We start from the raw sequence: 25,691 nt of genomic DNA, 5'->3' as shown, positions 1-25,691 counted from the left end.
GGTCGTCAAGCTCAGACCCGACCGCATTGCGTAGGCAAGAGCACGCAACTCAAGTTCAGTTCAATCAAAGATAACTGAACAACAAAGATAACCAGGACTAGGCTAGTGCGCTTTGAGCGGCACACGATCGCTTTGATAGAGCCTGCTTGGCGACACATGCAGCTTTTTATAGAAGTTCAACAGAGCCCACTGTCGAACCCCACCACATCCTAAGCAGACCCCACAGGACGCACCTTCTCACTCTAGCTGATGTCAGAAGGACAATAGTGCCCAGGCTACACTACCAGCGCCCCTACCCGGATGTCAACTCACCATTTCGTAGCCCGGCATATAATTCGTTCAACGGCATATAAAAAGCATTTGAATTTCACAAACTTGCTCAATTTGAATTTGTTTCGATTTACGATAGCAGCAAAGTTGAATTCAAAGTTCCATTCAATTGCATGTTCCAAATAAGTAGGTACACGGCAGGTATTTTCGTCTGTTCGTCATAGTCTCGAAAACCAATAAAAGAGGCGCTTTTTTGTAAAACTCATACGTACCAAATCGTAAGCTCAGGAGAAACGTTCTGCTATAGTGGAGCTCTAGCAAATGTACGTTGCTTTCGTTGGTTTTTGCTCCTACGACGATGGACGGAAATACCTGCCTGTCCCTACATGAAAATATATTTAAAATTACAAAATATTTTGATCTGTGTATCTTTTCAGTGGGCCACCTTTAAATTCTTCCGCTCAGTTTGGCAAGTGATTCATCTGATTACACTTTTTTGTTTTCTGCACAATCGAAAGGTATTCAGCTTGATATATGTATCGAAAAAGTTTATCATTCAGTATCATTTATACTACGGTGTCCCATTTACTTTGGCAATATGTTGCCAAAGTATTTGCCATTTGATTTTACGACACCTGTCCGCTCAAGCGACGCTATTTATGGGGGCTTCCATGAAGAACACATAAAATACTTCATGATTGAGCATCACTTTGACTCAAATCTTTGGCTTTATGTCAGGTATCTATCGATGCCCGTGTAATAATAATAGGTAAAGTCAATAAAACTATCAAATTTATTGCTCTCGTTTTATTCTTCTGGTTGGCGTCTGTCTGAATGGCCAAAAGGTGGGAACCGTGAGAACCTTCTACAAGATTGATTGAATAATCAGGTTATAATAGTACAACTACACCAAAGGGGGTAAGACGGTCGACAAATAATCTGGTTGTAAAGGTTCCCACCCATGTAATCCAAGCTCGAACTGTTAACCGCAGTACAACAGCCGTATAGTCATCGCCACAGGACGGGGCTCTACAATGTTTGTGGCGGATGCGGTGTGGTGCCAAGGAAGGAATAATAAATAAGCCATAAAATGATGGCAATATACCTACGCTGTGGTGTTACACAGCATTCTTTTCACTCTTAGATAGACCTCGTACAAACTCCGCTCCGGAATTGAGTGCAAAGCCTGTTGAAGAGCAGCTAAGCTCACCGCATCCTCGGTAACGAGGCGTCCGACGACCTCGGCGGCAATTCAGGACGATGGGAGTCGATAAGCCATAAATGAGGCATGAAATACTGTTATTGTTCGGGATTATTTTTTTTCTTCTCCCGGCTCTATCAGGATGTATGCGGTATGTAAAGCTCCGCGGTTGCTTCATATGAACCACGCTGCTCTTCTAGGCTCGTTTCCTTTTATTTTACTGCTCGCTCATCCATGGTTCACGGTTTGATTATGATTTCAAAGAGCGGCGTTTCATTTAGATAAAAAGTGAAGCTTCATTCTAAAATATGAATTTTTCGCTCGTTGTTTTTATGGGAACAATAAAGAATTATAGAAGGAACGGGATATGCGTGGTGATATGATGAAGACAATTACTTCTGTAGGCGTGCGTATGAAACCACTTTGTAAATAAGTGCGATCAATAGGCTTGGGGAGTATGAAAGCATGCGGCCACAAGTATTAGGCTTCGGCTTATTATACCAAAGTAATTGAAAATATTAATTTGTATAATTTTATGGCTCCTTACGACATCAGATGAAAAATCTTGCGGTGTGGAGCTTGAATGATACAATTTTAAGAAGAAGAGTATCCCTCCCATGTGTAAATGTTGGGTGGATTTTCTAGACTCTGTACCATGGTAATGGGACTCCATAATGCATAAACCATAAAGATATTTGCACAATAGCTCCATTGGGTCTCCAATTAGCCTTGTGAGTAAAGGCGTAGTATTGCAAATCCAGATATAGCGAGTTCGATTCTCGGTCCGGCCTAGGATGCTTTCGGGTGAAAACATCTCGGCTTTCTGAGTATAGTGTACCCATTTTACTTGCCATACCAGATACATATTTTTAAAATTGCTGGCATAGAAAATTTTTGATTTATAACCGTGGAAATGCTGAAAGAACGCTAAATAGTAAAGGAGGCCAGGTTGCAGTTTGAATGTAGAACCATTAGAGAAAAAAAAATATCTTTTTTTATTTCATGTTATTCCAATTTTATGAATGAAATGCAATTTTTCACCGCGTCGCGATAATTTCTTTGCTTAATATTACCAACCGCACAAACTTCCAGGTAGAGCGTTAGTGAATGCTATCGAAAACATAAATCACAACACCGATAAAAAGGCGATTTTCAGCAGCCACCAACAGCTATCCTGTTCCGTTTGTTTCAAGCCACAACATACCACCGATCTTATCCACATCCACCGCTACACGAGGACCAATCCAGGTCGGCCACGGTCTACCAACTGTGAACAACACGTACTACCCATTAATAAGCTTTGCGGTGAATAATCATTTCGGAAGTTCTCGTAAAATCGTTCACACGCCTTTCGAATCCCGTCAGTCCTCCCAAGCGGCAACAAAGTGCTGTACACGAACGAGTACACCCCTTTAACACTCCGATATGTAGCGTGCGTATAAATAATCCTTGCGTTGTTCGGATTCGCAACGTATAATTTGTTATCTGCCGGAATAAATCTCGAACGCGATTGAGCAATAAAGCAAGCATCCATCGAGTAGTGTGCTTCCAATGAATGGGGGCCAAGCTGGCATGGGACCGATATGGCTTCGCCCTTTTGTGGCTGGAAGGTGATGTGATCCGTTGGCAGGATGGAGCTGAATTGCACCGGAGATTGTGGTCTAATTTTCGAAACTTTCTCTGCTGTGTATCATAATAGCTATAGCATTTCAACTAGGACGGTTTCTGTTGGGCGCTATTCTGCCCTGATTTAAGTCTATATTATGCTATAAATAGTACGCAAGGAATCTAATGACATTAAATAGGTGCCCCATCCCGCATCAAATTGATATCGCCATTGTAGTCGCTTTTTACGCAGTTTAGCTTTGGTTGGAACTAAACGAAACATATACACCCGATTCTGTTTTTACACGGATGTAAAAAAACACGGCCGTGTAAAAAAATTCCCATGCAAAATTTTTGCAAAGTTGTTTTTGTCGAGAAATCATAAAACTTTTTTTACACGGATTTTCAAATTTTGAACTGAAAACTTTTTTTACACGGAACGCATCCCCCGTGTAAGAAAAGAATCGGGTGTAATCTAAACTGCAAATTTCACCCAACAACGAATAGAAATAATTCATAGAATATTAGAGTAAAATATTGTTAACATTGTGTGTAGCCTACATTCCGCATCGAACCTACATTTGGTAAAATAAATCTGTAAGAGTGCACGTGAAGCATGGCCGTCATACCTTCCCTTCAGTTCCGGTACAATAAAATTCCATGAGGAAATATTAAACAAATCTATGACAAAAGGTCGAGGGACAAAAGGTCGAATGAACAAAAGGTCGAAGGGACAAAAGGTCGACGGGACAAAAGGTCGAATGGACAAAAGGACAAAAGGTCGAAATTACAAAATTGGTTAAAATTGAAAAGCCATAGTATTGAGAACAATACAAAGGAAAACTATGATGCAAGTACCGTCATCGGGAGTGACACTTGGCCAAATAAGGGTCAGGTTGGCCGATGTTTTCAACAAATTCAGCACAAGAAAAATGTAATATAAGATACTTTTTTGAGCGATTCAGATAGCCGACCTACAGACTGTTCGTGAGAACGATGGCCCAATCTTGACTTGAACCCACAACCTCTAATTTCTACACAAAACTCTACCACCAATATGCAATATGCATAAGCACATTCATTCATTTATTTAGTTTACATCTAAACAGAAACCACTGAATCAACAATTTGACGCCACAATACACGAGTTAATAATTCGAGAACACGGAGTTCTTTTTAAAAAAAACTTAAACGTCACAACCAACTGATTTATTATTCTCAACTTTTGGCACAAATCTCCCAAATTGAGGTGAACGTGTCCCTGGAGCCGACGTTCTGATTCTCAACTTAACTACATTACAAGTATGCTGAGTCTGTACAGCGCTTCTCGATATCGTTCGTTCGGTTCTGCCACCGATGGGAACGTCGATGGAATTCCTCAAAGTCCGGTCGGCAACGACGTTAACTCACGGTTCGAGGCCGCATCTCTGTATCCTCGAATGCGCCCCACGCTCGCCAAGTCGTTTTACACTTGGTCTGCCCACCTCGCTCGCTGTGCTCCACGCCGTCTCGTACCTGCCGGATCGGAAGCGAACACCATCTCTGCAGGGTAGTTGTCCAAAATTCTTGCAACTTGCCCTGCCCATCGTACCCTTCCGGCTTTAGCTATCTTCAGGATACTGGGTTCGCCGTAGAGCTGGGCTAGCCCATGGTTCATTCTTCGCCGCCACACACCTTCTTTTTGTTCACTGAGTACTTGCATATGCACAATCATGATTATATCCTGGAACACTAATGCAGGATCGTTCATGCTGTGTACCATGAGAGAGATTTTTTCGTTAATGTTGTGCAAAATACAACATCACGCATGTTAAAGTGTTAATTAAAATGATTCGTGCGGTTGAATCACCGAATAATGTGCATAATGTAAACTGTTATGTACGGCTTAAGGCCAGTCTTTGTGTACATGCTTCAGTGTTTATTTCTTATTTAAAACCAATAACAACGTCACGTTGAATTAAAACCAATAACATCCCCATCTAATACATGATGATGAGTGGAAAATGAATTTGACACACATTTATACAAGAGACTGACAATCTTCTGATTCTCCATGATCAACATCGGAATGTATAGGAAGTCGCGTTGGCGAAATAATTAATTATACGACACTGAATCAAAGATACCAAAATCAACGTATTTCACTCAAACATGCACTCGAAGAGACACGTGTTACAAGAGCACGATCTAACAAGTATTACTTTTCAGTTCTCGTCCCGAGAACTAATCAAAATCATACAATGCTCATCCTGACTGCTGAATATTCACTGTAAATTGGTTAAAGAACTGCCCATAAAATAAAGAAGGAGAAATCTCTGCGAAATGCAATTGGCTAGATTTTTTTCAGAAACATGTATCCAAACTTGTCATATGTTTAGTATTTTTCATGTATACAGAATTATAGATTTTCAAATTTTGTCCATTCGACTTTTTGTCCCTTCGACCTTTTGTCCCTTCGACCTTTTGTCCCGTCGACGATTTTGAACAAACCCCCATATATTTTTTGATGGTTGGTGCTCGAGTTGGCGCTTCGGTCGTTCGTGTGTGATATTGTTGGTCGAATAAATTGATTGTTCGTGTTGCTGTTGATAAAACTTGAGGAATGTTTGAATAAACGAGAGGTGGAGTCAATGTTGGTCAAACTGCTTGACCCTGTGTACGTTCCATAATGGAACGTACACACGGTCAAGCAGTTTGACCAACAATGACTCCACCTCTCGTTTATTCAAACATCCATCAAGTTTCACCAACAGTGGCACGAACAATCAATTGATTCGACCAACAACATCACACACGAACGACCGAAGCGCCAACTTGAGCCCCAACCATCAAAAAAATATGGGGGCTTATACAACTTCACTACAATTGCTCAAACATGTTCAGCGAACCTTGACTCCACCCCCGACAACTCAAACCAAAATCAAACCGTTTTAATTTTTTCCAACCGAGTCGCCAACTGTCAAATGGTTGTTCGAACAACTCCACACACGTTCAAACAAAGCAGCAACCAAAGCGTTTTCTTGGGGGCGGAGCCAATGTTCGTCAAACTGCTTGACTGGTGTGTACGTTGCATAATACACTCTAAGTGGGAGTGCGCCTCTCATCATCGGCAGACTCTCTCTTCTCTCCAACAACCATTAATAAGCTGGAAGAAACATAAACAACCCACAGTCAAACTCAATATTAGAGGACGGGACTCGAAACTACAAACAATTCGCGCTGTGACGTTAAACACAATCAATTAACTAATTGGCTAGGGAGACACATAGAAACATTTTATTTGAATAACAGTTATTTATTTACTTATACTAACAGGGGCACATATTGGTTCGGGGTTTGTGTTTCGTTCGTTTAATATTTGTGTTCGTTCCATTCATGTCTATCTCCTATTTTGTGTGCGTTTTCTCTTCCCTAGCTCTCTCTATATTCTGACTGTGTGCTCTGTGCTTTATGTTTACAGTGACGTCATTTTTCTGCGCAGCGTAGCTGCTAACTAGCCTGCGCTCCTGCTACTTGACGATAATTTTCGGTGGTGGCAAAACGGGCTCACGCACGAATTTCACGGGTCCGTGATGGCGGACCCAAGCAATAGTCGGTGGGTGTGTTGTGTGTTTGGCTTTAGCAGCACATTCGATTCCTCAGTCTACGACTGGCACAAAAAACGTTTCTTCCGCGGCGCCCTTCTCGGACGCCGCACTCCAATCAAAAAAGGTTTGCTGACTCACCGGTTTGTTGTGGGTTTTACGTAACCTGACCCAGTCGATGACCTGCCGGTGGGGTCGACGCTCCCGGCTTGTTGGCGACCGGTGGTTGCTTCTTAATGAAGCGCTGCACGATGGCGGTTGCTTGCCGGCGGTTTGACGGACCGGCTGATGGATCTCGTCCACGTGGAGGATCCCTGGCCTTCCCTCGGACTAATATGTTAACGGATCGATTCGCTTCCGACCAGTTGACGGTTGTCGGGGATTTTCCGTCCGTTGGGGAGAAGCGTCGCGCTTGGGTGCGAAAAGAATCTGCGGGCGGGAAAATCAAGCCAATCTGGCTACACAAAACACATGAGCACAAACACATTTAGCACACTTTAGAGCAACAAACTTTACCTTCACAAGGTTTTCTTCGCCTACTCTCGCACACAAAATCTTTACGCACACTTTCTGCCTAATTGGTAAGGAATGAACAATTATTAATTAACTAATTACATTTAAAGTCACAGTAACACATACTTTCGAACAATTGAAATAATTACTAGCAAACGCGGACACTTCCAACTCATTAGTTGATCACGGACGAAATGATCGAGTCCGTGAATCCTCAGCTCAAGGATGGTGGGCTCGGACACAACCGGAAACACGTAATTTCCCGACCCCCTTCGTGTACGATCGTGACCTTATTGGCACGATGGATAATTGACACAAAAGTTGTGCTGCTTTCCCTCTCCCACCTTATCCGAAAAACAAATGGCCTCGACCTTAGAGAGCTTGGCTAATTGATAGTGCCCGTTTGCCTACGTCAAGGGACAATTATGTAAATTAATTGGCGATTGAAAGATGTAACTGCTTACAATCTACCTTATTTACAAAAACTATATACAAATTTATTCACAATATTCCTGACTGCTACACACTGAATCAGCAAATTGACGCCACAATACACAGTTCGAGGCCTCATCTCTCCATCCTTGGTTTGGCGCCACGGCCGCCATATAATTTTGTACTTGGTCCATCCATCTAGCTCTCTGCAATCTCCGTCCTTTTATATCTGTCAGATCAGAAGTAAACAAATCTTTGTAGGGTTGCTGTCCGGCATTCTTGCAACATGACCTAGTTGGATGAGCTCGTTATTCTTCCTTGGCATCCACACACCATTCTCTAGTACACCGTCAAATGTTCTAAGCGCAGATCTCTCGAATATCCGAGTACTTGTAAGAGCATGGTCATGCCCATAGATGATCACCAGTCCATTCGGTGCGGTTCCACATATGATGTGCTTTCGTATGACAAAAGATTCAACATGTACTTTGCTTTCAAAACATTCCCCACCGGTTAAACTTTTGTTGCCTCACGTTTATAGATCGGGGGGGGGGGGGGGGGGGTGGTTATAGATCTACCATCTTCTCAAATGTTCGACCGACAAGGTCCACATCGTCCCCAAAGCAATCGAACTGCCTGAATCTGTTGAAAATGGTACCTTTGCTGCTACACTCTGCTCTCAGCATGAAACAATAACGAAATATTTAACAACTGGCAAGTCGTAGTCCCACACTGTCGTATGTCGTCTTTAAATCGATAAAAATATAGTGCGTTGGAACCTTACATTCACAGATTTTTTGAGAAGTTTTTCGTATAGTAAATATCTGGTCCATTGTCTTCATGATGCCGCTTGATAACATATTACGAACTCATTCACTATTGGTCACAGACGAACCATTTCCAATTCCATTCCTTAGGAATGACACTTTTCTTCCACTCCTAGCTGTTCTGTTTCCTAAATTTTGTTTATCCTTACCAGCTTTTTTATTGTTCTTGAGCTGTTGAATGGCATCCTTAACTTCTAGGGAGTCGTCCAAAACCGACGTGGTTATATATAGGGGGAGGGGGTTTGGAAAATGACTACGATAAGCCACATGGGTGGAGGGGGGTGTTGCTCTCGAACCACGTGATTTTTTTTTACACGAAAAGCTTTTGGTGAATAACAATAGCGGTGTAAAAAATAACAAATCATTAAGGGCCAATTTATTCACCTTCGCTAAACTCTTAAGCGGTGCTTACTTATACGCCTTAACGTGGTTTAAGGCCTAAGCGGATGTGAAGAAAACGGCCATAAATCATTAAACGCAAAGCGCATCTTAGGGCCGATGCCCACGTAGCGTCTTTTCAACTCAGCGTTAAAAAGACGTAGGTGTGCATCGAGAAAAACCGGTAACGCAGCCATAAAAAAAATAAACGAAAAAACAGGTTGCGATTCAGTCTCAATTTCCACACAAAAAAAATGAAAAAAATGGGAAAATATAAAAAAAAATCCGCCGTGCCACGCCACCGCCGCAGATGGTTTTTGGCATCACGCCGCCGACACTTTTGCATCAGCGGACTGCAGCTACAATTTTGAAAAATGTTCATTTTTTTACAATAATTACAACAATATTACAATAATTCACTTTTGCATCAGCGGACTGCAGCTACAATTTTGAAAATGTTCATTTTTTACAATAATTACAACAATATTACAATAATTCAGGAATTTTGAAAAATATTCATTTTTTTACAATAATTACAACAATATTACAATAATTCAGGAAAAATCCAGTAAAAAAATTCCTGTAAAAACTTTGACATTACTTCATACAATCCTAATAAAGTGCTGGCATTCCGAATGATTTTGGAACAATTCTCTCTGAAAAATTTTGCTACAAATCGTTAATGAAAAAACAGCATTTCCAGTGTAAATTCCGATTTTTTTCCCTTAAAACACCGAAAAAAGTTCCATGTGATTTCTGTCTGAAAATTCAAAGCAGTCCCGTGGGAAATACATATAATTTTCGGTGGAAAAATTGTTCATATTTTTATTTTTTTTACATTCTAATGAATTTCTTCGACAAGTTCTTCCGAATCTTCACCAGAAATTCTTCTTCACTTTCAAAAGAAGTTTTTCGAACATTTTGAGGAGTACACTTCAAAATGTTCAGTCTCCAGTTAGCCTTGCGAGCAAAGGCGTAGGATTGCCCATTCGGAGATGGCGAGTTCGATTCTCGTTCCTGTCTAGGATGTTTTCGGGTGGGAAACATTCTCGACACCCTAGGTATAGTGTATCCATCGTACTTGCTACACAAGATATATAATCGTGCAATGGCTGGCATATTAAAGCATTTAATTTATAACTGAGGAAATGCTAATAGAATATACTAAGTTGAAAAGTAGTCCAACTTCCAGTTAAAATATGAAGAAGAAGAAGAAAAATTCTTCTGAAATTCCAAGAGATATTAAACAGCCAATAATGCCACATGAAACACTTTGATATTTCCGTTGATTTTTTGAATTTGGATTTTTTTTTTAATTTGGAATTTTGAAATGAAAATTTTCCGGAATACTTTTTACGCTCTTTGTGAATTCTATCACATTTTTTTAAATTTTCCAAATATTTTTTTTATTCGAAGCATTATTTAGAATTTCCACAGAAGAGTCTATGGATTATCTTCGAAAAATTCTTTGGATTTTCAAAGAATGAGTCTTTAGAATTTTCAAGGTTAATGTTTTTTGAATTTGCACCACAAATTCTTCCCAAATTTCATCGGGAATTCATTCTTCTTCGGGAAGTCATTTTGATTTCTTTGTAGGTTCAGCTAAACATTGCTTTAAATCTTTACCATGCAAAGATGCACAGGAAATGATTTAGAAATTATAAAGAACTAGTCGACCCGGCAGACGTTGTCCTGCATAGTAGGCAAAAATGCGCGTTGTGAACTGCCCATGCGAAATTTCAATACGATTCTTAATTTTAGTTTTTCACGATTTACGCAACCTTACCTCGTGATTTTTGCATTAAGGAATATCATATAAACCCGTCGGAAACGATAACGGACATATTTGCTGAAGGAATGGAGGAAATCCAACCAGCCGTTTTCGAGTTATGCGGATACGAACACAGACCATTTCATTTTTATTATATAGATTTTCACAGAAAATTACCTAATTGATCAGAAAATCTTTAAAATTTTGATTTAATTTTTTAAGGAATTACTACTGGAAATGCTTCAAAAGTACAACCTTTACAAGTACAACAAAAGTACAATTTTTTCGTTATTTCCACTTGTAAAAACATCGGAATTTCCTCGGGAAATTCATTATTGGTGTTTCAGATGCACTTTTTTCGATTTTCTACTGGAAAATCTCAGGAATTTCCATCGGAAATATTTTGGCATAGGGTAGAGAACCATTTGGGCAGTACCCCCTATTCCCGTCCGCAACGTTCATCACTCGATCGCATTACAACCGAATCACTTGTTTTTTAGTACATGGTTAGTTTCTGCCGAAAATGAAAAAAAATCCATTGGAAATTTAGAAGAATTAAAGTTCATTAAAGTTGCCCAGGATTTTGAAAAAAATCTTTAGAGATTCTGTAAAAAAAGTAAGCTGGATTTTTTTTCAAATTTATACTGGAAATTCTTTGGAATTTGATGTTTATTGGAATTTTAATCGTAAATATGCATTTCGGATCCTTCTACGGATTTTTCAATTCTTCAAAATTTTTATCGAACATTTTTCGGAGCTCTTCCACAGAATTTCGGAAAAAATGTCTCTGAAACTCTAAAAAAAAAAATCCGTGGAGATTCCGAGGAATTTCTTGTCAATATTCCGAAGGGTTTCCCTTGCAACTCCAGAATAATAATTCTTGAAAATTCAGAAGATCTTGGAATTTAAAATTAATCCAAGCAATAAATGTGGGCAATAATTTAGGCTTAAGAAGCCTAGTTTTTATGGTATTGAACGATTAGGATAATTTATCGAAACATACAATAAGATCTTGGCACCTAAATATTGTAAATGCTCGAAATTCTAGTAGTGCGTATGAAAAAAGTTATGACATAGAGAAGCTTACATTAAAAAAACAACATGAAACTCTAAATAAAATGCTTTTTAAATTCATACAAGGGTCATAGAACTAAGGAGATTCCTGCGATATGAAAAAAAAGTGGCAGTGTTCCAGAATAAAATACATTTCTAAAACAATCTAGGTTAAAAAATAATGTTATAATAACGATTGAAATTGAATTCCAATACAAATCTCAACTTTTTCAGCACGGATGGGTCATATATGCCCAGCGTTTTAGATTGTCTATAAAATCACAAAAGAGAGCTAGGCCACCATTTTCTTCAGTAAAATTGTTCATCTAGATATTGGCTTTACAGAAAAAATATGGGAGCTCAAATTTGACTGACCCTGGAAACCCAGATATCCGAAACCTTGGGAAATATTTCGATTCGAAGAGCATGCAAATGAAGTTGAAATGTTTGAATCATTCTGAACACTCATATAAGATGGGTCATCCAGAACGTTAAGCCAGTGAGTGATTAATATTCAGGAAAACGATATTCTCAAGGTACTCCAAAACGTTCTCAAGTTCAGCCCACGATATCTGTCAGATCAATAAAGACATTTTCAATGAGGTTTGTTCGCAAACTTTTTTGTAGGGCCTTAGAAGCACTGGGTTGGGACTTGAATAATTAAGCAGTTCAAACATTACGACTTCCAGGACGTTTTGTATAAACTAAAAAGTCTGTAGTAGCTTGTATAAATAATAATTGAAGTCATATCAACCCAATGGACCTACTGGGATATTATATCATACATCATTCATAAGTTGGTTAATTGGATAAATCGAATGATCCAAACTCCAAAATAATAATTGGTAAAAAAATAATAAGAGCCATTGACTGAAGCATATTCGAGATGTGGAATAGAAGTTCCTTGGAAAATAATTCGAAAGAACCATCACAGTGACCGAGAAAATATTTTTAGTATGGCATCATTGGCTTCCACGAGTCGATATCTAAATAAAATTTCAATGAAGAATTTGAAATTTTGAGAGATGAGCCAGCTCTGGACTGAAAATCTCTTTAATAAAGAAAAAAATTATAAATTTTTCATAATAAAATAGGAAATTGCCAATAAAGAAATCAGGGCATGAGTATTAGATAAATATAGAATTACTACAAATAATGCAAAATTTCCATAGACAGTTGAAAATTTTCCACAAAACAATAATAAATTAGCACTTGTAAAAACTTGTAAAATTTTCCATAAAGAAATCAAAATATTCCACGAAAAAAATACAAAATTGTCATGAATAAATCAAACTTAGCAATAAACAATTACAAAACTTTTCACAAAATAAATATTTTTTTCCTCAAAAAAATTTTTTTTTCCGCAAAATTTCTTATTGGCATTACATCCCCACACTGGGACAGAGCCGCCTCGCAGCTTAGTGTTCATTAAGCACTTCCACAGTTATTAACTGCGAGGTTTCTAAGCCAGGTTGCCATTTTTGCATTCGTATATCATGAGGCTAGCATGATGATACTGTTATGCCCAGGGAAATCGAGATAATTTCCAATCCGAAAATTGCCTAGACCGGCACCGGGAATCGAACCCAGCCACCCTCAGCATGGTCTTGCTTTGTAGCCGCGCGTCTTACCGCACGGCTAAGGAGGTTCACAAAATCGCTATATAATAAAAATGAGTTGGGATTTCCTTCCTGACGATTTAACTCGCGAACGGGTTGACCGATTTGCAGGATTTTTCCCTAATCGATTCATTTTGGGATCCGCAAGGTTTGTATATACAAAAAGTTGTTGAATTTAACGGGGAAATGTGAAAAAATCATTAGAATACAATTTTGGGTCAGCTGTTGAGGAAAACAAAACAAACGCATGGAAATTGATCTAGAGTGCGGTTCTGCAAATACCTAACTCATTATGACATTTGCAACACCTGAGCAATGCTGGGTTTCTTTCACATCAATAAAGAGCAATAAAAAATAAGAAAATTCCCATTAAAAAATACTAAAAAGCCACCAAATTGATAAAATTTTCCATGAACTTCAAACGCTTTTAACCGATTCAATCCGGATTTTTTTTCGTCGTATTTCAACATAAATTTTGGACATTCTGCTTCAAAAATGTATGCAAACCATGGAAAAGTACAAATATGGGGTAAAATATTTTTTTTGAGATCTTCTAGGGCTTCCAAACCTTTCTTGAGTTCAGATCTTGATGATCTACATAAACAACAAAGCGTTTTACGGGGCCTCAATCTTTATTTGAAGTTGGCATTGCTACTTGAGACATAATTAAACTATTTTTATCAAATCGCAGTGTTACCAAAACATAGACTCCAAACTGTTATTGAGTTCAGATCTTGGAGGTATACAAGATCAACAGAGTAGTTCATAGGTTCCCGAGCTTGTGTGTTAGTTGGAGGAGCCCCATTTAACATTATTACAGTAGTATATACAAAATACAAGACTCCCAGAATATCTACGGTACTCCAAACAATTCTTGAGTTCAGATCTTGGAGGCCTACAAGACCAACAGAGTGATTCATAGGGTCCTGAGCTTGTACGTTAGTTGGAGCAACCCCTTGGGACATCATTACACCAGAATATGCAAATCACAGCATTCCCAGAGTTCCTGGGGTAATCCAAGTCATTCTTGAGTTCAGATACTGGAGGTCTTTAAGACCAACAGAGTGATTCATTGATTTCCGAGCTTGTGTGTTAGCTGGAGAAGCCTCATGGAACATCATTACACCAGTATATAAAAAATACAATATTCCCAGAGTATATACGGTACTCCAAATCATTCTTGAATTCAAATCTTGGGGGTCTACAAAACCAACAGAGTGATTCAAAGGCAACTCAGCTTATGTGTTAGTTGTAAAAACCCCATGAGACATCATTATACCAGTATATGAAAATTGAAACATTCCAAGAATATCTACGGTACTCCAAACGATTTTTGAGTTCAGATATTGGAGGTCTACGAGGCCAACAGAGTGAATCATAGGATCCTGAGCTTGTGTGTTAGTTGTAAAAACCCCATGGGACGTGATTATGTCAATATATAAAAACATCCACATTCCCAGAATATCTACGGTACTCCAAACCTTTCTTGAGTTCAGATCTTGAAGTTCTACAACACCAACAGAGTGATTCATAGGGTTCTGAGCTTGTACGTTAGTGGGAGCAACACCTTGGGACATCATTACACCAGAATATGCAAATCACATCATTCCCAGAGTTCCTGGGGTAATCCAAGTCATTCTTAAGTTCAGATACTGGAGGTCTTCAAGACCACCAGAGTGATTCATTGATTTCCGAGCTTGTGTGTTAGCTGGAGAAGCCTCATGGAACATCATTACACCAGTATATAAAAAATACAATATTCCCAGAGTATATACGGTACTCCAAATCATTCTTGAATTCAAATCTTGGGGGTCTACAAAACCAACAGAGTGATTCAAAGGCAACTCAGCTTATGTGTTAGTTGTAAAAACCCCATGAGACATCATTATACCAGTATATGAAAATTGAAACATTCCAAGAATATCTACGGTACTCCAAACGATTTTTGAGTTCAGATATTGGAGGTCTACGAGGCCAACAGAGTGAATCATAGGATCCTGAGCGTGTGTGTTAGTTGTAGAAACCCCATGGGACATCAATATACCAGTATATACAAATCATAACATTCCCGGAATATTTACGGCACCATACATGAGTTCAGATATTGGAGGTCTAAAAGACCAACATAGTGATTCATGGATTCTGAAGCTTGTTTGTTAGTTGGAGAACCGTTATGGAACATCATTACACCATTATATAAAAATCTTGTTAGTTGGAACTGCTCAAATGGACATCATTATGTACACAATACGTAAGTACGAAAAAAAAACTTGTCATTGTGATCACAAACATCGCATCCACAATTTTTTCGTTCCTTTTATCATCTATAGTGTTATAAAGGGGCCCTCCTTAGCCGTGCGGTAAGACGCGCGGCTACAAAGCAAGGGTGGCTGGGTTCTATTCCCGGTGCCGGTCTAGACAATTTTCGGATTGGAAATTGTCTCGACTGCCCTGGGCATAAAAGTATCATCGTGCTAGCCTCATGATATACAAATGCAAAAATGGTAACCTGACTTAGAAACCTCGCAGTTAATAACTGTGGAAGTGCTTAATGAACACTAAGCTGCGAGGCGGCTCTGTCACAGTGTGGGGATGTAATGCCAAGAAGAAGAAGAAGAAGAAGAAGAAGAAGTGTTATAGAATAAAGCTTGTGCCACGGCATCTCTTGATGACCGGCTGGGCTATACATGTGAATTATTGCTACTCCATAATCGATCAGAATTAGAGTAAGTTGCACCCTGAAGGCGTTGGTACTCTCATTTTTACTTGTTTCATACTTATTATACATATCATATATTTTATACGATATGTTTACCCAAGTGTTTACCATTTCTATACGCATTAAAACCACCAAGGGGTATCATGAGATGTCAGTCTAACCAATAAATGAGGATTGCGTACCAAGAACTGAATAAAGCTCGCAATACATTCAATCGACAATATAATTGGTTTCAGTATTGCACGGAAGTGGATGTTACTAAGACTAACATTTATATGTAAGAGTAAAGTAATATACGATTGAATAATATCACAAAATTTCATTTCAAATGCTTTTCTCCATACTGATCGCAACATGAATTAAATGAAAAAGCTTAATCATGTTGCTAAAAAAACCTCTCTCTCAGTTCCTCTGCAATCATTTGATGTGATTCTTGAGATCGTCAACAGAATGCGTTTCAGTAAAACTTTCGAATCGACACAATAAGCTCTGGTGTACTGCTGTAAACATGCAGCACACTAGGAGTAAACTTTTTGAAAGCAGTGTACTAAAAGGAATCAATAGTTAAGTTTCTCAATAATAATCTTCTTCATCGAAAAATATTTAGTAGACTGGTAACAGGTCATTGTTTTTTTTCGAGAAATGCTCTCATTGTTGATGAAATTTGTGTAAGGTGGTTATTCACAAATTGCGTGACGAATGATAAAAAATAGAGGTTTATTACAAGAAGTGGCGAAGGGGAGAGGGGTGTTGAAAATAGTAATTGTACGTACTATATCGATCTTCCCTAGATGTCCTTCACCATACAATTTTTTGGCGGTAAATTCATGCTAGACCATCGTACATCTTCTTGTTGATCGATTCGAATATAACGAATTGAACTCATGGACAATTAGTATTGTCGTACATGTTCAACGAATTCTACAATGTGTCTATAATGGTGTAACAAAGTCCACTCATAGAAATAGTGTAGATCGATTTGAATATTGGGATCTGAGATCAAAGACAGTTTGGAGTGTCGTAGATTTCGAGCGAATTCTGTGGCGTGTCTCTAATAGTGTAACCAAATCCCGTGGAGCTATTACAACTCATAAACATAGTTGAGACATCGAAGATCTCTATGTGGATCGTTTTGAATATTCTGATCTGTACTCATGGATAGTTTGGAGTATAATAGATGTTTAACGAATTCTGTTATGTATTTATAATGGTTTAATGAAGTCTCATGGAGCTATTCCAACTCATAAAAATAGTGGGGACATCAAAGATCTTCTAGTTGATCGATTTGTAAATAGGGATCTGAGCTTGTTTGGAGTTCGGAGTGTCGTACGTGTTCAACGAATTCTGTGGTGTATATCTTACTGCGTACCGAAGTTCCGTGGAGCTATTCCATCTCGTAAAAATAGTTTAGACATCGAAGATCTTCATGTTGATCGATTTGAATATTAGGATCTGCGCTCAAAGACAGTTTGGAGTGTCGTAGATGTCGAACGAATTCTGTGATGTGTCTATAATGGTGTAACGAAGTCCCGTGGAGCTATTCCAACTCATAAAAATAGTGGGGACATCGAAGATCTTCTTGTTGATCGATTTGAATATTAAGATCTGTACTCAAGGATGGATTGGAGTGCCATAGATGTCGAACGAACTCTGGTGTGCCTGTAATGGTGTTACGAGGTATCGCGGAGCTATTCCACTTCATAAAACTAGTGGGGACATCGAGGATCTCTATGTTGATCGATTTGAATATTAGGATCTGATATCAAGGAGAGTTTGGAGTGTCGTAGATGTCGAACGAATTCTGTGGTGTGTCTGTAATGATGTTACGAGGTATCCTGGAGCTATTCCAACTCATAAAACTAGTGGGGACATCGAAGACCTGCATGTTGATCGATTTGAACATTAGGATCTGTACTCAAGGATAGTTTGGAGTGTCGTGAGTGTCGAACGAATTCTGTGGAGTGTGTGATGGTGTTACGAGGTATCCTGGAGCTATTCCAACTCATAAAACTAGTGGGGACATCGAAGATCTGCATGTTGATCGATTTAAATATTAGGATCTGTGCTCAAGGAGAGTTTGGAATGTCGTAGGTGTCGAACTAATTCTGTGGAGTGTCTGTTATGGTGTTACGAGGTATCCTGGAGCTATTCCAACTCATAAAACTAGTGGGGACATCAAAGTTCTGCATGTTGATCGATTTGAATATTAGGATCTGTACTCAAGGATAGTTTGGAGTGTCGTAGGTGTCGAACGAATTCTGTGGAGTGTCTGTTATGGTGTTACGAGGTATCCTGGAGCTATTCCAACTCATAAAACTAGTGGGGACATCGAAGATTCTCATGTTGATCGATTTGAATATTAAGACCTGTACTCAAGGAAAGTTTGGAGTGCCGTAGATGTCGAACGAACTCTGGTGTGCCTGTAATGGCGTTACGAGGTATCGCGGAGCTATTTCACCTCATAAAAATAGTGGGACATCGAAGATCTTCATATCGATCGATCTTAATATTAGGATCTGTACTCAAGGAGAGTTTGGAGTGTCGTAGATATCGAACGAATTTTTTGGTGTGTCTGTAATTATGTTACGAGGTATCCTGGAGCTATTCCAACTCATAAAACTAGTGGGGACATCGAAGATCTGCATGTTGATCGATTTGAACATTAGGATCTGTACTCAAGGAGAGTCTGGAGTGTCTTAGATGTCGAACGAATTCTGTGGTGTGTCTGTAATTATGTTACAATGTATCCTGGAGCTATTCCAACTCATAAAACTAGTGGGGACATCGAAGATCTGCATGTTGATCGATTTGATTATTAGGATCTGTACTCAGGGATAGTTTGGAGTCCTACGACAGAAAATGACTCACCTCAAGGACTTCCGGAATCCAAAACCAAATGCACTCGCGTTTTCAAGAGTATCCCATTCCAAATAGAAGCCACGGACAACTGTCATTTTTATTATGCCACGCAGCAAAGCTGGAATAATAAAATGACAGTTGATCGTGGTTCCCGTTTTGAATGGGGGTTTCTTGAAAACGCGAGAGCATTTAGTTTTGGATTCCGGGAGGCTTATCCTTAAAGAATCAGTGCTAAAAAAATGAGTGACATTTTTTACTCGTTAATTGTATTTTTTTTGTATTTACAATTATTGTATTTTGATCAAAATTTCTGATCCCGTAGATCGATCCGCAAATTTTCCGTAGGAAACAATAGGGCAGAATTTTTCGTCGTATTCAACTTGTTGTGAGCAAATCGATTAACGGTAGAATAATGAGTGTTCGGGGAATTGGGTTGATTACCGTCGATGATTGGGCTCAGTAGTGGATTGTAGATGTTGTTTCATCCCTGACATCGATGGAGGATTCTAACCATCAGCCAACAAGCTCGTTGCATTCATGCACCAATTTGGTCCAGGCACTTGATCGACAAGATTTCCAATCCTTTGAGATTTCGGGTTACCACATAGAAACTCGCGGCGGTTGTAGAAACACGACACTTTTATTAGTTACTAGTCGACCCGGCAGACGTTGTCCTGCATAGTAGGCGAAAATGCGCGTTCTGAACTGCTCAACCCAAATTCCTATACAAATCCTAATTTCAGTTTTCACCATTTACTCATCCTTACTCGTGATTTTTACATGAGGAAATATCATATAAACCCGTCGGAAACTGTAATAAACAAATCTGCTGAAGGAATGAAGAAAATCCATCCAGCCGTTTTCGAGTTATGCGGATGCGAACACAGACCATTTCATTTTTATTATATAGATTTGACACGAAACATGCATAAAACATATATATTATTTCTTCATCAGTAATTACAAATAGATGATATACAACACGTAAGATAAGAACCGATCATGCTGCCCGGTGGCTGGATTGAAGTGGACTGGTCATCGTTTCACACTGCAGACGGTGGACTGGTCCTCGTTGCTCTTGATGCGATGATTTTGTCGGTAAGCCCGAGAGCGATTCTCCCCGCTCTTATCTGTTGACCAGTCGTCCTTATCACTCCTTTGTGGTTGATGACGATGATGATGACCGTGCTGTGCATGCTGATGCTGGAGATGAGCAGATCTTAAGGGAGAGTGCGTGGTTCGGCGAGCTTCTTTGCCTAACCACCCGAGTTGGCGTACAGCCTCCGTCGATATTGCGATGATGAAGTTGCCTTGCTGGATCCATTGGTGTATACGAACAATGGGAATGCCTTGCTACCGATCGTCTGAACTTGTGCAGCAACATCAGGACGGAGACGATATTTTTCGCAGAGTAGTGATAGCAGGGTTGTAGCTAGTGGGATGATTTTGCTATTACTAAACAATGAGTGACAGGTAATAAACGTGAATTATTACAATGTGAACCATTTATACTAAATATAATAAGAAAATTATTTTGAGCTTTTTAGTGGAATGTTTTCACCTGTCATAAGACGAGTTTAAACAATCCCATTGAATTCCACCACTTAATTGTATCCTGACAGATACGTATTTCGACCTCAACAGTAAGGCCGTCTTCAGTGTCTTGTACTTGTAGTCGAGTCAAGTACAAGACACTGAAGACGGCCTTACTGTTGAGGTCGAAATACGTATCTGTCAGGATACAATTAAGTGGTGGAATTCAATGGGATTGTTTAAACTCGTCTTATGACAGCTAAATATAATGTTCGAAAACGAAGGGCAAATTATTCAACTATAGCTTGATCAGCCTCTATGCCCCAATGAACGTTAAGCCTGATGACGTAAAGGATGAATTCTATGAAAGCCTTGATAATGCCTACGGAGAGTGCCCAACACATGATGTAGAGAATGTCATCTGGGATGAAAATGCACAATGCGCCCTTAGACGCAAGGGGATTCCTGAGAAAATCATCGGCCTCATCGAGGCACAGTACGAGGCCTTCTCGTGTAGAGCGTTGCACAACGGGGTCTTGTCCGATCCCATCCGGGTCGTAACCGGTGTGAGGCAAGAATGTATTCTATCACTGCTACTGTCTTCCATCGAAATCGACGAGATTCTGGTAGGTTTGATTGACCATGAACCAAACCGTCGGCTGATATGGCAGCCTATAACCATGGAGCTCCTGAACGACTTCGAATTGGCTGATAACGCTCAACGGCGCTCTGATATTCAGAGCAACCTCAACGACCTTTCTGAGCTCCCTTTTTTGGTCATCAAATTCAACAAAACCAAATCGGTGGATGTAAACACGACGAGCCCTTTAAGTTTCACAGTAGCCGGGCAATCAGTGGATCGTGTTGAAAGCTTCCAATATATTGGTAGCGAGATGGCGTTAGACGGCGCGGCGGTACCAAAATCGGCATAGGGGTACAAGCTAAAATGATCTAAGTTTCTATATAATGATTGTTATTTGTATGCATGTTTGACGGAAAGACACGTTTTAGCCATAAGCCATATGTATGGAGCGCCATATAAAAATTGTGGCTTAATAATTATTCACAACTAAAACGTGCCTCTCAGTAAACATACATACAAATAACAATCATTATATGAAAATTTAGGTAATTTTAGGCTGGAAGGCCTTATAAGGTGTTATAATTATTTTTGGGAGTTTATTTTGGTCAACTAGGTAATATACCCAAACAGCGAATAAAATTTTGGCATATACAATTTCGGAAGATGTCAATACAACCATTGTATTCGTTTGTTTGAGACGTTAAATATGCAATTTGAAGAGTATTTATGAAGTACTGCTTGCAGTTATCAAACTGGAAGTGTCCAAGGATGTTGAGTTTTGCCAGAAACTATTGATATGTATCGAAGAAATCGAAAGATTCGGTGCCAATTTGTTCAAAAGTATTTTTTGTTGTTTTCTCTGAATGGTGTAAAATGGATATATGCAGTTTCTCAAACAAATGATTAAATTGTATATTTTGGTGTAGTCACCTCAGTTGAATGAACGATCTGAATTGTTATGCCTACAGATTGCCAGACAATCGCAACATTGAAATCACAATTATTAGATCATAGTAAAAAATCATTTCTGACACAACTCAATTTAAAATTCCGCTCTTGCGTCACAATTAATTGCCATCAATCAATTCAGGAGTTGTGTCTGTTATGTGCAAAGCAAAATCCTATCACGGCAATAAAAATCAACGTTTACCGTTCGCAACATAAACATGTGTATTCGACGTAGAAATACTATGCGTGCTAATCGTTTGCTGGGAACCCATCAACAGGTTATCACGTCATGAAAAAATAGTCATCTAAAACCAATTTAGATGGGAATCGTTATTGGCAGTTATCACTTCTTCGCCAAACAATGGAAAACACAGGAAAAACGTCAGCGCAGAAACCACCGGCGTAGCCAAATACAGCGTTAAAACTATAAATGGAACCATGAATAAAGTCATTCTTCTAGTTTTAATGTTTAAAAATTGCTTTCTCGTGCGCTAAGTTATAAAATTACAACATAGATAGACGAATTTATGGCAGAAGCAGTGTGTTTCTATATGTAATTAATTATTAATTTTGTAACAAATTTGCCTAGGAGAGACTCTCTAGAGGGTAAGTCCACGTGAACTTAACCGAGAACGATGTCCGATGTGCGCAATTCACCACACTAAGGGGCCGTACACATATTACTTAAGCACTTATGGGGGGAAAGGGGGTTCGTCATTTTCTTACGCACCATATAAAAAAAAATTATTTTTATGAAAAAAATCTTACAAGGGGGGAGGGGTCAAAAAACCAAGGAAAAATGCTTACGTAATATGTGTACGACCCCTAACCACCGGAAAGTAGACAAAAAAATAGATTTTAATACATAATACCAGATCTTTTCGAATCTTTCCCAAAAAAGTTTAGCCAAATTTCATTTTCCTATACATATTTGTTAGGGAGACGCTTTGCGGCATGAACTACAACAAGACACCAAAAAATAAATTTACAAGCTATAATCGAAAAAACTTGGTTCGTTCACTATATATGTGAAATTAAAAAAAAGGGGGCTTCACGAAACTCACGAAAAAAAATTTGGTTTTGTCCGGCTTTCCGCCACTTTCGACCCTGACTCGCGAAAAATAAGATTTTTAAAATATTTAGAATTACAAATAGACAAAACGAATGAATGAACGCAGACTTCTTGAATAAGCACGTACGAAATGATCGAGTCAGAGAATCCTTAATTTCCCAATCGGATAAGTTCAAAAACTCATAACAAACTCTCTTAATTTTTGACCGATTTACAAACCACACGAATCAGATAACTTCTTAGTTTTGTCTTATGCGAGAACTGTTTCGGCTATCTTCTAATACTAGACTATATTACAACAACCACTCACGCATTACTAATAGTAGACTGATTAGGAAGTACCTACATTTGAATATATGTATTACACCTTCGAAAAACTTATTAGTTACAATCAATACTATATCATATTTAATTCGATTTATAAGGGCACCTTCTTTCAACGGGTATTTCGAATGTTTCCCAGTGAAACAGCCACCAATCGGTTTACGGGTTCCACACTGCACCAAGCAAATGTTCCACTCAATAATCCATTCCGGCGGCCTGCTTGCATCACTCGACCGAATAAACAATGTTTTTTGCCACAGCCATAATAATATTTTACCTTTTTTTTTCGCCCACTAGTGATCGATTGCGTCGTGAGCGAGTGGGGCCCATGGAGCGAGTGTGACACCCACTGCGGAACCGGCATGATGTCACGGACCAGGATAATTGAACAGAAACCGCAAAATGGCGGCAAACACTGCCCCTCGTTGGTGCAAAAACGGGGCTGCCAAGGACTCAAATGCCATAACCATCACGATCGGAAGGTGCTTCGCGGTAAGTAGCATGGGGATGGGTGGTAAAACTCCCACCGGACATGGCATTGTCTTTTTTTTGTGGGACCAGCGCGTAATTTGGTATGGGCGAAATTAAATTCAACGACCCACCCTAGCAATAATGTTTTTTGTTCATTTTTTTTATGAGAGGAGAAAATGTATCCTGTCGCATTGACGATTTGTTAAACCAAACATAATTTTTAACAACAGGTCATTTTCTTTTTTGTGCAGCTGAGCTATTTTGGTATGGAGGAAAAATTTAAACAATTCGATAATTTCGCAGAATGGATACTTGCCTCCCAAAATGTTTTCGATCATTTAGTAATTTGCCAATAACTCATTAAAGAGGCTGAATTTCAAAATGTGTTGTATGATGGACTTGAGGCAGAGTTGTAGAAAAACCTACGTACTACGAAATTCAGCCTCTGGAATGAGTTATTGACTACTAAGTGATCAACCCCAGATTACTAAATAATCGAAAACATCCTTACTTTCCCCTAGCTTTGTGTTTAACAATATGATTTAGACAAAGTGTTGGATAGCTCAACCGATTTCAAACGTACTTTTGTCCAATATGCAAAGAGTATACCAAAAACAGCTCTGCTTCTTATGGACAGCATTGAACTCAATGAGTTAAAAAAATATAAATGAGTACTATTAGGTACTATTAACATAAAACTGGCACCGTTATTAATGCTTCACTATTCTGAAATGTACATTGAGGTTAAGCAACTAATCTCTCGCACGAGCCGCCGCTGTTGGTGTCCTGATTGCTGTACCATTTCCATTGTTCACGTTAATCACGGAATAGCAACTACGAATAATCGAGCTATAAATCTCTAATCCTTTCCATGTACATGTTCGTTTGTAGTTGTGTTGATTGTTAAGAGAAGATTGTTGAATATAATGTGAATTGCAAAATGGTGATATATCAACATAGAACAAAGCATAATACCGGAAAGATGAGTGATGGTTCTGCCGCTGAATGATTCGCTCAGACAAATATATGTAGATACAGATTCTTGTTATTGCTGAATCATGAAGTACACTTGTCGTCGACATTATCGTTTGCGTCACAGTTTAAAGCATAGCATAGCATGGCATAGTTACGGTGTACTTCGTAGATTCGACACTAGTGATACTCATGTTTTTCTTTTGAAATCCCTATCCTGATTGCTATCAGAAATCAAGGTGGGTGTGATCTATCGTTTGCGTCACAGTTTAAAAAAGGGAAGAAGTGAGAAAAACACTCCACAAAAATATCAAATTTATATCATGTTGTGTTATTTTGTTCAATATTTTATCCAACATTTCATTTAATTTATTTTGCTTACACGCTTTGCTTCACGCCTCACAACTAAACAAATAACATTTTGACGCCACAATACGCGGTTCAAGGCCACATCTCTCCATCCTCGATTGCGCCTCACGCTCACCAAGTCTTTTTGTACCTGGTCATCCCACCTCGCTCTCTGAGCTTCACGCCTCCTTGTACCTGCCGGGTCGGAAGCGATCACCATATTTGAAGGATTCTGAAACATGCCCCTGCCCATCGAACTCTTCCAGCTTTAGCAACCATCTGGATACTAAGTTCACCGTAGAGTTGGGTGAACTCGTGGTTCATCAGTTGTTCGGAATAGTTAATGACATCATTATTACTCATTATGGTGGTATCAAAAAATAGGGTGGCCCATTATATAAAAAAATCTTTTTTTTTGTTTTACGGAATACAGACATGTAATGTTCTACAAAATTGGAGCGCAGCTCATTCTAATAAATGTTGCTAAAAAAAACCTTACCTGTGCTGCCGTAATCTGAAAAGGTGACGTTTACGCCATTTCCCAAAAATGGTGATAATGAGTAGTATTCATCGACCTCTTTAACAGAAAAATGGAGAACTTGTTGGTTG

General features: G+C 39.0%; 1 protein-coding gene across 1 annotated transcript in view; it reads left to right on the top strand.

The window, feature by feature from the left end:
* LOC134219542 (somatomedin-B and thrombospondin type-1 domain-containing protein-like) overlaps nt 1–25,691 on the top strand; it is a 225,033-nt gene that overhangs the window by 188,231 nt on the left and 11,111 nt on the right. The window contains exon 3 of the mRNA XM_062698288.1: nt 23,589–23,783. Within this exon, the coding sequence (XP_062554272.1) occupies nt 23,589–23,783 (195 nt within the window). The remainder of the gene's footprint in view (nt 1–23,588; nt 23,784–25,691) is intronic.

The sequence above is a fragment of the Armigeres subalbatus genome, chromosome 3, assembly GCF_024139115.2.
Source record: "Armigeres subalbatus isolate Guangzhou_Male chromosome 3, GZ_Asu_2, whole genome shotgun sequence".
Lineage (NCBI taxonomy): Eukaryota > Metazoa > Arthropoda > Insecta > Diptera > Culicidae > Armigeres > Armigeres subalbatus.
Note: the sequence above shows the minus strand (reverse complement) of the source record. Positions and strands in the feature narration are given on the sequence as shown.